The sequence below is a fragment of the Malurus melanocephalus genome, unplaced genomic scaffold (assembly GCF_030028575.1).
Source record: "Malurus melanocephalus ecotype Western Australia unplaced genomic scaffold, MMel_1.1 scaffold_314, whole genome shotgun sequence".
Taxonomy (NCBI): domain Eukaryota; kingdom Metazoa; phylum Chordata; class Aves; order Passeriformes; family Maluridae; genus Malurus; species Malurus melanocephalus.
Genome location: NW_026623546.1, coordinates 394,431 through 407,727, shown reverse-complemented (window position 1 = coordinate 407,727; position 13,297 = coordinate 394,431). Strand labels below are relative to the sequence as shown.

The following is a 13,297-nucleotide window of genomic DNA, read 5'->3' as shown; positions in this document are numbered from 1 at the left end:
TTTTTTTGAAATACCCATCACACTTCAARTATTTTCCTACAATGGAAGAAAATACATATTCTATTTTTACAGTAATGCAGTACTTTTAAAGTATTTTTTTTCTATATGAAATGTGAAAAAAAATTAGCAAATTAACTAATAGCTCCACATTTTTGGCAGGAGTTTTAATTTCACGAGGTGACTGTATAGACAAATAGGCTTGGAGTATAGTCCTGGACACAGACTTCATYTGTTATTTTGTCCATAACTACCTTTTATCAGTTTCCTCTTCAATTGCCTCGATAAAATATATTTTTTCCAACAATCTATTCATCACAATGAAAGTGTATGTAACCCCGATTAATATGAAATAATAGAACAAATTGTATTTCTGAGTTCATKCAAGTCTTTTTTTTCCTATATAGCACAATCTATAGTGCTTATCCAAATATTTAATTTCTGAATAAAATTAATTATTTTCCCTTTCAAGGCCGTGTATTTTCAGCCTGTGGCCTCTTTATTATTGTTATTTTAACTTGCATAGCTACAGTATTCACCAAGATGGAATTTGTTTCATCTGACTTGAGTGATATTAAATTGTGTAGCTAATTTAAATTCCTCAGTATTTAGTGAAGATTATTTGTATTCTATTAATCATCTTCCAAGATGAGATAAACTTCTTGAGTTCCATCCTTTCGTTTTTGTAGAAAAATTTAGTTGACTGTCTGAGGTTTTTTGCCTTAGTTGATGTTATCCAATTTATTGAAAATATGCCAACCCTTAAAAAATCACTATGCCTTTAAATTTAAGACATTTAGGTTTAAAGAATAATTTGGAAAACTTAGATGAATAAACAGTAAACAAACATTGAAGACTGCCTCATWAATAAAAGCAATTCATAATATTGAGTCTAATACCTAATTTTGGAAAAATTTCAACTGTAGTTTTTGTGAAATATGGCATCATCAGTACAATTTTGGTGACCTGTGGAAAAGTCCTTATTCCTAATCACTCAGAAAATGAATGAATCTTTGTAGCTGAATTGAATACATTTGTATATCTTCCTTATGGAGCTTGAAGTGCCTTGTTTATGTATTCACATACTTTTAGAATTTGATCTTATTCTTCCAGGAGYTACTGCTGAATTTTCCAAAATTTGATGCTGTGACTCTCAGATTCATATTGGGTCAGGGTCTTGTGAGCAGTAACTAAAACCAAAATATTCTCAGTAATACTGATAATTAGCCTTTTAAGCAATGACAGTACATAGGTGATACTTAAGACACAGAGTTCTACTTTGATTTGACATATGTATTATTAATTCAAAACTTTTGTGATTTTTTTTTTTTTTTTTCAGTTTTAGCTAATCATACCTATAAAGAACATTGTGGTGTATTTTTGATTTATTCAAAATATTTCTTCTCAGTAGCGGGAATATTTTATATTCCTTGGAGGAAGACACTACTTGTGCATCAGTGCTTTGCTGATACTGAGGCTCCATAGTTTGAAATGTCCATATATGCTTTAGCTGTCTGTATCTGTGATTTCTGTAGCATTCTGGCACAGATCCCTTTGCAGACACAAGCTTCTCTTTGTGCAGGGAAACAAAACACTGAGAAAGAAATTTTTAAAGATTATCTCAGTCTACAATAGCAAATAGAATGGCACAAGAGGAATTTATTTGTATGGTGAAACAGTGGACTCTGAGACTTATACTATATRCATTCTGTGGAGATCTACTCTGGACTAGCTTGTCTAATACTGTGCACTGAGATCCTTTTAGTTCAAGCTGTCTAGGGAGGCTTTTGGATCATTTTCTTCTTTGGAATCTGATCCAAAAGGCTCCAAAGTATTTGCTTCAAGATAGTTCTTCCGAGGATAGCAAAGTACAAATTTGGGGTAGATAAAGAGATTAATTTCTTTAGTCCATACCTTAGATGAACYAAAATATTATTGCACATAGAATGTTTGTCAGAACTTCAAGTGATATATGTACATTTATGAGTRTTGCTTAATTGAATTAATTGTTTCTATCACATCACTTTTTGACCCACTKGAACTTGAGACAAGGGATCATAATTCTATAGGCTATGAAAAATACATGTGGACAATCTTTCTGGTTTCATAATTTCTTAATGGGCAGTTTTGTGTAAATGATTTTTTGAAATAGGTTTTGTGAAGGTTTTCCTGCATTCTAAGGCTTTTYAGTGCCTGATAACCTGGCTAGAGAATGATATCCTTTTTCCTTTCTACACATGAAATTGCTTAATAATGTTCCAGATTCAAGAGAAGATGATGAGGTTCTCGACCCAAACATCTGGGTGATTGAGCTGATAGGATGGAAGTGAGGGTTTTGTTTGTTTGTTTCCAGACAATGAAAAACTTTTAATGRAACAACATAGCAAAGATAAAGATAGAGATCTCTCCTGATGAACTACAGGAGGTGACAGACACAGCAGTCACTGCGAACTCTCTCCCTGGAGTAGTTTTGGGCAGCATAATCTCTGCTGAAAACCGAAGAAAACAAACCAAACTCCTTCAGGAGAGAYAGGCTTTCCAAACAATTCAGCAAAAGTTTGGCTCACTGAAAAGTTTCAGAGAATGTAAGCCTTTGTGAAGTGAATAGTGTCAAATATTGGACCCTTAGTAAAAAGAACACTTTTACAGAGTTTTAGTAACAGATTTTGGTAAATGAAATGTTCAGAAGGTTTTGAGGAAAATTATGAGAAAGAGTTAAGAGTAGAATACTAGAGTCTAATGCACTGAGTTCAGAAAAAAACATGCAAGATACACTGAAGTTCTGTTTAATCTTCATGAAAGATATAGGACAAGCTTCTGTTAAAAAAATAGAATGATATACGATAAATATCTTAATTAATGTTGTAATTGTTCTTGGTAAGAAAAAGTTCTACTTCTTCCATTTCATTTTGCAGTAGAATAATAGGAGAGCACTTGAGTGTCATTGATGCTTTGTTTTTATAATTTTCAAGAATCTGGATACTGAAGTGATAAAAATATATTTTCAGTAGCAGACAAAAGAGTATGCTAAAATTATTTTGACCATCTCTGATGCAGATTCTCATTTATTCTTGTTTTTTTATGGCCACATTTCAAGAGCTAATAATAAGAACTCTTGTGAAATACTAAGAATATTGGCCTACAAGCCTTGTAAGATGTTGTCTAATTTTTCTAWATGAACCTGTATGTTGTATTTTGATATGAAGATTCTATCATGAAAGTGCATTGTATTTTTGAAAATATCTTTGAGTAAGAGATGTTCTTCATATTATCRGTTCTTTTCTGATTATATTCACCAAAATAAAAGACATGCTTTTATTTTTTTTACTTATAWCAGAGACAAGAATTATTAGGAATTTATTTACTGAATGTAGCTAGGTGAATAAAAATAATTTTGGCCTGCTCAGAAGTCCTTGATGTGATTCAGAAAGGGAAGTTTGGATAACAGGAAACAAAGTATATTGGAGAAAAACATGAAACTTGAAAGAAGAAAAGTATGCTTGTGCATTGCAGTATGATGCCCATAATGTAAAATGCATTATGAAATATTATGCCTGAATAGAAAAKCTTAACATTTAGCCTTAGGCTTAAACAAATAGGTATTAGTGGATTTTCAAATTTATGCAGAACAAACAAAATACACTTCTGGTTCATGACCAGAAGACCACTACTGAAAGTAAAATTAATAAAAGTGAAACCAAAATAAATGCAAGTAATTATGGAAAGTCCTTCTCTTGTGCCTAGACTTCTTCCCTGATAGCTAAGCTAATTGCAGTTCACCACAGGCATTATCCGCTGCAGAGCTGTAATATCAGGATACTTACTTTTTGTTTTATTCAAGTCCTGTTTAAAGTTACAATTGTCACTACATTTTGCTAAATTTAAAAAAAAAAAATCACTTTTCTTATCAGCATCTTTCCCCTCTTTTAGGCTGCTACTCTAATACCAATCTCAGGTGTTCCAGTCTTCTCACTGGAAAAAATAACACCTGTTTAATTTAATTTCCTGACAATTTTRCATTAACTAAAATGACAGAAGTTTAGAACGGTAGAAATATGTGATTTGAATGGGGAAAATAGTTGTGTGGGTTGAAACTATTCATGTAGMATAGGAATAGTTCATTAATATTTTGTTTGTCTTCCAACAAGCTTCCAACAATTAAGAATGAATAGAAAGGGAAGGATAATGACATGTTATATCAAAATTCAAGTGTTAAAAAAACACTTTGAATTTATRTGATTAGCTGATACATCTCTCATGSCTMTTCAGATCTATTTGTACACATCTCAGAGTCACTGTATTATTCTTACAAGGAGCTTGACATTGATTGACTTTCTGTAGCTATCAGGAATTATAATATTATTTAGGCCTGACACAGTGCTTTTTATGCTTTGGTACTAACAGAAAATACAGAAATTCCATTGAAACTCAAGAGAAACCTCCTTTACTATTAGAGTAGCAAAWCTGTGGAACAGCTTGCTCAGAAAGKCCATGRAGCACCCAATCTAGAAGATAAKAAAAACCCGACTGACCACATTCCTGGGCAAAGTGCTTCTGCTGACTCTGCTTTGAGTGAGGGAGTTGGACTAGATGATCTCCAGCTCCTTCCTAGGCCACCTCAAATTCCTGCATATAGCCCAAGATATCATACATTGTTAAAGAGGAAAGTCATCTGCTTTCAGAGTTAGGGGAAAATTAGTTCCTGAAAATAAGAAGAAAGTTCTTGTTTTTGGAGGAGGCTTATTTCATTAACATKAATTGATGCCTTAATACTATTTATTATGTATGAATATTCTAGTGTTCATAACTTTCTTCATAGGGATTTAAACTCATTTAATTTAAATGCTCTTGTTAATAACAARGGACTATTATGAGTTTCATGAACAGTAACATTCACACTCATATGCACTTTTTTTTTTCAGAGGCATTTTAAAACAATCCCATACTTCTGTGTTTTCATCAACTTTATCTCTAAGATGTCCTAGTTTTTGGTGTGAAAATTAGATACCAAAATTCATTTAGCCCATATATTCAATGTATGTAAAAAGTCAGTATCTTTTATAACTGATAGTTCTCCTCTGACAAATGTATAATCCAGATTATTCTGTCTAAAGAATATGATGATTTGCATATCAGAAATGATGATGTGGGAGTGGAGACAGTCAACTGCAATACAGATATTTAGGCTTTTTGTTCTTAAAATTCCTCATATTAAGCACATTAAGTCCTTCCTAACTATGCAGGTAACAAACATATATTTTGATCCAATCTTCCATATTTCTTTTTATTGGAAAGGGACAGTCCATGATACTGTTTCATGGGTCAGGATTCATGAAAAATTTGCAATACATTTGACTGAGAAGRTCTGGTTCTCAGGAATAATGGAATAGAGAGGTCAGAATTCTGAGTTTTTACTGAAAGCAAAAGTCTAATAAATCCTGCAGAACAACAATTAGCATGCACATCCTTCTTTCAGAAAGGATTTTATCATCATTATGTCATTCTCATTGATATTCTGTGCAAAGGGCTGAATTGGCTCCACTAAACTGAGTAAACTGTGTGATAGTTTTGTGTTAAATAATTCCTATTCAGTACAGAATTTAAGAAATAAAAAAGATTAACACYCAGTTCTGTTTAAAAACTATTACTAACAACTTAGTAAAAGTGCATCAAATTTCTTTTAGTTTCTAAGTTATGCAGTGATGTTCTTAAGGAATTTTCAGCCTAAGCTATAAAACAGCCCAACTTTGCATCTGTCACATCTCTTCCCTACATGCCARCTAGGTAAGGCTTATAGCTTTAAAAGAATATGTGAAGATGAACAGAATGCTCCTAAATCTTTTATAGCTTGTTCCAAAACTTATTTTAAATAACTTTGCTATGGTTCTTRTGGTAGCTACAGATGTAATAAACAGGTGTTCTGTTCTTGTGATCTAGTTGAGACTGATTTCCAAAAATTCAGAAAAAAATGGAACATAAAGTTCCAAATACTTGATGACTTTTTTTTTTTCTCATTCCCACTTTAAGTTACATCACTGTTCTTGCAGGAACAGTAGATGATGTAAAGTCCTTCTGGTGTTGAGGAATACAGTTAGTGCAGRTAGCTTGGTGAGCAGCTGCAGGGGGAGTTCTGGGTGGTGGGAACCCCAGGCAAGAGGCCATGGATGGCCAACCTGTTGCATAATAAAGGACACGGGGGCGTGTCCCCCATCAAGTGACCGGACACTCAGAGACAGGGCAGGAGCTGAAGAGCCCAAGACTCTCATGTGCTCGGATTATGAGAGTGTAAAAGTTCAGGGTTTCCTCTCTTCAGGGTCCCTCCTTGGAGGTACCAGTTCAAACTGTTACTTTTTTATATAGTTATTGCATAAAGAATAAATTATTTTAAAGATTGGGACATCTGAGACTGTTATAGGAAACTTTGCATCAGGCCAGTAAGGAAACCTAATTTGATTGTGTGAGTTTGATGTGTGTGGATTCCAAGGGGCCTCRGTCCCAGCTCATTTGGAGTGAATATGACTGACAGAATATATGACATTCAGGAACAGCCTATGGGATGATCTGAGTGAATTCAAATCTGTGAGAGTCACAGTTTGCGTCACTGCCCCACGACTGAGTAGTAATTGATGTACACTTACAGAATACAGCATCTCATTGAGTGAAGTTTTGGTCCATCAAAAGGTTACAGTAAAGTATTTCTAGTAACGGTCACCTGTTTAAACTTTTGATCTGCTTGTGCCAGGAAGGCTTAACATTATATTTGTTGTCCAAACTTGTTTATCATCAATGCTGAAAACCTTTATATCATCAAAACTTTGTACCCTCAAGAGAATTTTGTACCCCCAAGCTGAAACTTCACCTACCCCTCTACTTGTGAACCTGAAGTGGACTTCTGTTCTTTGGGGCTTGTGTGAGTGGTTGTAGTTGCTGTTTTTTCCTTTCTGGCCTGCATGTATATTTTCATCCTATATTGACTAGAGTTCCCAGTGGGATTGATGTATGGCTATGTCTTATTCAGACACAGGGCTTGAAACATGTCTGAATCCAAAGGGCAGCGCTGTCAGACACCGCATTTTAGACATAGGAATGCCTGCATAGTGTCTTATAAAATGGATCTATGGGTGTTTGTTTCAGAAGATGCTTTCTAGAGCACCAGACATGTTTCTGTGGTTTTCTAGCCTTGTAAACAGTAAGTTATTTCAAACATATCATTAAATTATTTTAAATGTATCTTTCCTGCTTGAGTGTAGTTCAAATCCTAGGAGAATCCCCTAATTTCTCACTGAAAATCCCGCATGCCCTCAGTGTCCTCTGACATGTGAAGGATTGACTCTCCCACTTCCTGGGATTCTCACTGGTGCCAGGGTTCAGCATGTAGGCTTCCAGAGCAACAGTAATATCTGTCATTTTGAATGAAGACAAATCTCTAGCAATCCATGTTTGTGCAGTCCCAGTGGAAACATGTTGTGTCAGCTGTGCTCRCGGTGCTTTAAAGGCTTTATTAAGTCAGCTGGCAACACACCCTGTCTCCAGGCACTGACTTTTATGGCAAAGGACCTAAGAGACTTTTTTGTCCCCTTCCTTTATTTTCCCCTTTTATTTTTTGCCCTCCTTTCTCACATTACCTAGCTTTCAGAACCATAGGAAGTGATTTTATAGAGGTCTTATGGGTGTGTTGCTATGTTCATAATGCCCATAAGATAGTTTACAGGTGAGCATTTTTACCCACCCACATGATCTTAGACATATATGTGCACACGATGTCAAGTACGTTTATGCAGTCTGATATTAATTCTGATCAACTTATCACAACTGATTAAAAGAGAAAGTGTACAAAATTTATAAAATATTATAACCAGCTTTCTTACTCCATGTAGCTATTTGAAAGGAGACTGTGATAAACAGTGTGAAGGYTCTGGACCATGTATTGCAGTAAAATTCCATGCATATTCTGTCCAGTGGCCTTTTGTGTAAGAACTGTGCTTTCTGTTTGCTTTAAWGTAGACAAAATTGTTTAACTGGTAAATGTTAAAATATTAGTTTGCTTAAGTCATGTTTTGAGAATCAGTTGTTCCAAGACTGAACTTTGCAGTGACATTCAGAATCTTTTCTCTTGCAGCCRTTTCGTAGAGTGACGTTTTCTGTTGTGAGTCAGCCTCAGGACCCGCATCAAGGGTCATTGCAGAGTTGCTATGACAGCGGTCTGGAGGAGTCAGAAACACCAAGCAGTAAGAGTTCATCAGGGCCAAGACTGGGTGCCCTTCCACTCCCAGAGGACAACTACGAAAGGACTACGCCGGATGGCAGTGTTGGTGAGGCAGAGCATATGGAAAATGGTAGGGGCAAACACAACATTCACACACATAATCTCACTAGCAAGTGATACTAAGTAGACTTTTGAAAGGTCAGTCCAAAAATATAAATAAATAAATATATTAAATAATTAAAATTGTAATTATTTGATTTTAAATCAATGCAGGTACACAAAATAATGGAACATAACATCACTAATAAAAACAGCACTTTCTTTTCTTCACATGATTTAAAATCTATACTGCAGAAGCAGTTAAAACACTGAAAAAAAAATCAGTAGAGGTCTGGGAAAATGGTAATTGAATAAAATTACATACTTTTCATTTTAGACAGAAAACCATAAAGGATGTGTAGTCTCATTTCCTTCCATTTTTGATTCAAAAATTGCTTAGAAAATTTCCCAGAACGTAATACATACAGCATCAGGAAAATAAAATAACATTTTAAAACCCCACTCCAGAGCATTCTCTTTTCACCAAAAACATTGTATAGACTGTTTTCAAAATAAAACCCAATGTCAAGTCCATTCTTCACTATTTAGAATAGAAGAACATTACTTTCCTTTTCTTCATACTTTATTTTGTAGAGTATTTTACAACATCTCATTTAAATTCAGAATCCATTTCTGTAGAAGGGGAAAATACTAAATATTTATTCCATAGTAATTCTACTACTATTAAAAACCRAAAGACATTGATATAACTCTTAGGTTAGGTTCTGTTTTTCTTTCTATCTAAAATTATTCAGGATTAAAAAACCAAAAATAATTTTGAAATTTATTTTATAAAAGAGAAATATTTCACTGTTCTCCATTTCTTGGCCTTGATCTAAAATTTTATGAAGTCAGACACTGACTTCATTGTATTTTCATTTGCCCATGAACAACAAAATAAATGAATACACACCAAAGTGTACAGGTTTATGATAACAAAATAAATAATGGGTTTTCTAATTCAATTGTAATAGGTGGGTACACGCAAGGGTGGTGTATTTTTTTGTTATTGAATTAATTAGTTTGGCTAAATGCATGTTTCAGTTTTTCAGAGATTACAGTACTGGATAACTGTTCTTGGGATTTTGTGTTATCTGAGATAGATATGTGAACTCATTAAAACTCTTTTATTCTTCATGGTAAGGTATTTCAAAATCTAGTATGAATTCCTGAAGAATGGCTACAACAGTCTACATATGCTTAAAGTGTATATCCCAATAGCAAACAATTAATTGATTAAAAAGGAAGATAGTATTATAATAGCACAGTATTAAAGTATATATCATCTAAAGTTATATTAGGTTATGTATGGTTATATGTTTGCATTTATATATTCTTCTTGGTTGTTTATATGAATATATTTGTTTACATTTCATTTTTCTGGGGATGTGGTAGGGGGGAAAAGTGATAACAGTTTTACTGGGCTTTACAAGCTTATAGAGTTTGTACCTAAATTGGGCTGATTATTTTATTGTCTGTTTTGTAGTGAGATTTTGCAGTTAGGATAAAAAAAAAAGAAACAATTTCTCAATTCCTTGGACATTCAGCAATGTGGAGGATTTGCAGACCTGAGATTCTGAGTTCAGAAAGTACTTTAATATTGGCTATGCCTGAGCCATGCTGGACAAACTGCAGAGTCACAAATGAATATAATTTTTTATGCAGTAGCCAATGAAAATGAAAATCACACTCACTGAAGTGCAATTGAAAAGGAAGAGTGTTTGAGCAGTGTCATATATTAAAGGAAAATTGTTTATTTAAGTTTTGGTGTTGCTGCAAAAACTAGAAAAGCATTCTAATAATTAAAATATTTTAGATGCTTTCATTATGCTTTTTTGGAAAGTATTTTATTTTTGGTAGGATCAATTTCTTGGATTGTATTCTAAAAATAGCATTTGATAATTAATAGATAGAAACATAGCAGTGGATAAATATCTTAGTTCATGGATAAGTGAATGAAAACAAAATTTCCAGTAAAAAATTTTGAATAGTAGGACAAGCGTAGAATAATCAAGATTTCCTASCCCTTTATAAAACCATGAACTGAGACCTTTGAAAGGTGGGTGATGTTGTCATGAAAATTATGCTCTACRGACTTCTGAATTTTGCTGTCACATTTTATAAACAAGATTTCAACAGTGGCTTGTCATCTGCTTCCAGAAATTTCTGTTAACAGCAACCTATAAATGATGGAACAGTATGGAATGTACTTTTCTTCCCTCATACATATAGTACCTGATATCTGAGTGAGAGTGTTTTATGATTCTTAAGTCCACTTGCATTTAACYATTTTAAGCACAATTGTATTGTTCAAATTCTGATAATGTAGTCTTCAATATTAATGGATCATTCTGACAGAAATAGAATTGGAATTGAAATCTGTCAAGCATTCATTTGTCACATTTAATTGGAATCTAGGTAATCTGCAGTGTTTGGCTTGGTTAGGTTTTAATCAGGATTTATRCTGGATTTTCCATGGAAACAGCATTTTGGAAGCAATCTCTTGGTTATTAATTTTTGCTTCAAATATTTACCATTTAATTTCAGTTGGTGTAAAACAATGCAGTTATAACTAATTGCTTTGGATTTCCTTTCATTTTAGAATTTGAAATAATAATCTTCAGCGCAATACATGAAACCTTCTGGTACATTTCCTACTTTTTTTTTTGAGCCTAGATGACTAAGGAAAACAAGTAATCTTTATAACTAAGAAAAATTTAAGAAGGTTCAGTTCACAGGCAGAGTAAATTGCTCTTAAGGKCTTYACATTTTYTCAGTTGAGAATAAAACACTGGAAAATAGGGGGAGAAAAAGGGTAAGGGGGTTGATTTTCTTAGAATATGCTGTACATTGCCTACCAGCCTACATGACTGTCAGATGGAGATTGAAGTTTTATTCTGATGATTAGCTGTGGTGTCAGATGCAAGAGAAAAAAAAAAAAAAAAAAAAAGAAAAAAAGAAATGTTAGCAGATTGACTGTGAAAATTCAGTATGCAAAGATCTTGTTAATTAGTAAAATCTGCAGAACCAAAAGTAACTTCTGAGTTAATTTATCCCTTGCCCTTGGAGCTTTCCTTACAAGGAAATTCTGCTCATATGTGCAGCCTTCTCTGATTTTGCTGTTAGAATGGTACTCTTAACGTAAATTGCACAATAATTTTCTGAAGAACATTTTCATTACATTTATATTTGTGTATCAAGGGTAAAGACATTACCGTGGCAAATTAGTTTCCTGGTTACTCRTCATAGCTTTCTGGTTCTGACCATGCCTAATACCACATCTCAGAAGAAAATTTTWAAAAAACTCTGTAAGAGAAAATTCCAGAATTACCTGCCTTCCTGACCCTAACAGTTAACAGTCATCAGGCGATTTTCTAAATAATAGAAGTAGTACTAAAACCCACTAATTTATCACAAGTCCAGTTACTGGCCTGGAGGATGTCTTTCAATTAGAAATCCTTTGAAGGCTACCAAAATTGTTTGGGTTTGCTTTATTTTTTTTTTAATCTTATTTAACCATGTTAATGACTGTTCCTTTTTATCATTATGAGAAAGAGTATAGAAGCATTCAATTTGACTTTCTAAATACTATGGATTATGGTTTTTTATAATGTACCTTTCCCCTGAATTATGAATCTTCCTTGGTTCTATTTCTTCTAACGAGGGTAGGGATGGCTGGAGAGGTATTCTCACAATTTGAGGACTGAACAAGACAGCCTTTTCATACCAATTCCTATGTTATTAATTACAGATATGATCTCTRAACAGACCCTTCCATTGTGCTGCTTCGTTACCACTCAGCTGGTTCTATTAGGTCTCTCTCACGTTTCTTGCAGCTCTCTTAGATATATTTCATTATTCTCCTTTCCCCCACCCCCTGATTTCTGGTTACCTACTMTTTATATATGCATATAATGGCCTAATCAGTTTTATTTTTTGTTTAATTTTAATTATGTACCTGTAGCGGTGAAATTGAAGCACTGTAGGTCATGGCTTGGATGATCTCCCCTGGAGATTTGTTTCCATGCASTCCTAATTAGACTGTTTGCCACACCTGAGATACCTGCCTTAAAGCTAGCTCAGGTACTTCTACGTGAATATATCATTGATCTGCAGCTCAGAATTTTAAGTTAGCCCATGTTTCAGTATCAAATATGTCAGGGTTGGAGAAGAGCAGTCATCTCTGTAAAAGAAGGAAAATAAAGGAATGGTTTACAGCTTCCATTTTTACAGAGGGAAATGGAGTAAAGAAAGATTAAGTGACATGTCTGAAGTCACAGATAAAGTAAGGAGAAGAGCTTGAAAAGGAACTCAGAATTTTTGTGATTCCGTTACTCGACTCCCACAAAGAAATCAGTAGATAAATTGCTCTCTGACTGACACATGAAGAAGTAAAAGGCAGGGAAGAGGAATGCATTACCTTGGTTCATACAGTCTGATAATATGCTCTGTTTTCAATGGCAATTTCAGATTTAGACTGCAAGTGTCAAAGTTCTACCATCAATGCATAGAAGGGGCTCATGACATACGAAATGATGGCTTGAAAATGTAAAAGGAATTTTGATGATGTGTAATTAATTTTCTCTATAAGAGCATTCTCTCACTTTTATTTCTGAAATAGATTCTTAATCCGTTCTCTGGACCAACRTGTGAAGAAAAGAATGCATTAATTTAGAGTACCTGTGTTTGCAGAATCTGTTTTCCTTTAGCTTTTTGTAGTGCAAATAATATAGCTAAATGTTCTTGAAGACCTAAATGTCCTTGTAAACATGGCAAACAGACTCTCATCGACTTATTTCAGAGAATGTCTGCATTTTTGCAGTTCCCATTATTTGTGAATGTTCTGTTCTCTTGAATTCAGGTCCTAAAATTGCATGARAATAATTTTGTTTTGAAAATTGTGTCCTGAAAATGCTGATGTAAGTTGTCCATCTGAGAGGCTGAGTCAGTTAAGGTTTTTAATGTAGTGATTACGAGGTAATAGTTCCTTTTTTT

General features: G+C 33.9%; 1 protein-coding gene across 2 annotated transcripts in view; it reads left to right on the top strand.

Annotated features, from left to right (window-relative positions):
- The window catches only part of PCDH7 (protocadherin 7), a 265,363-nt gene that overhangs the window by 116,723 nt on the left and 135,343 nt on the right, over positions 1-13,297 (top strand). Inside the window, exon 3 of one of the 2 annotated variants that reach the window (XM_057377421.1) lies at positions 8,117-8,309. In XM_057377421.1, coding sequence (XP_057233404.1) covers positions 8,117-8,309 — 193 coding nt within the window. Of the gene's footprint in view, positions 1-8,116; positions 8,334-13,297 lie in introns of both variants that reach the window. The other variant, XM_057377420.1, reaches the window with a different exon arrangement.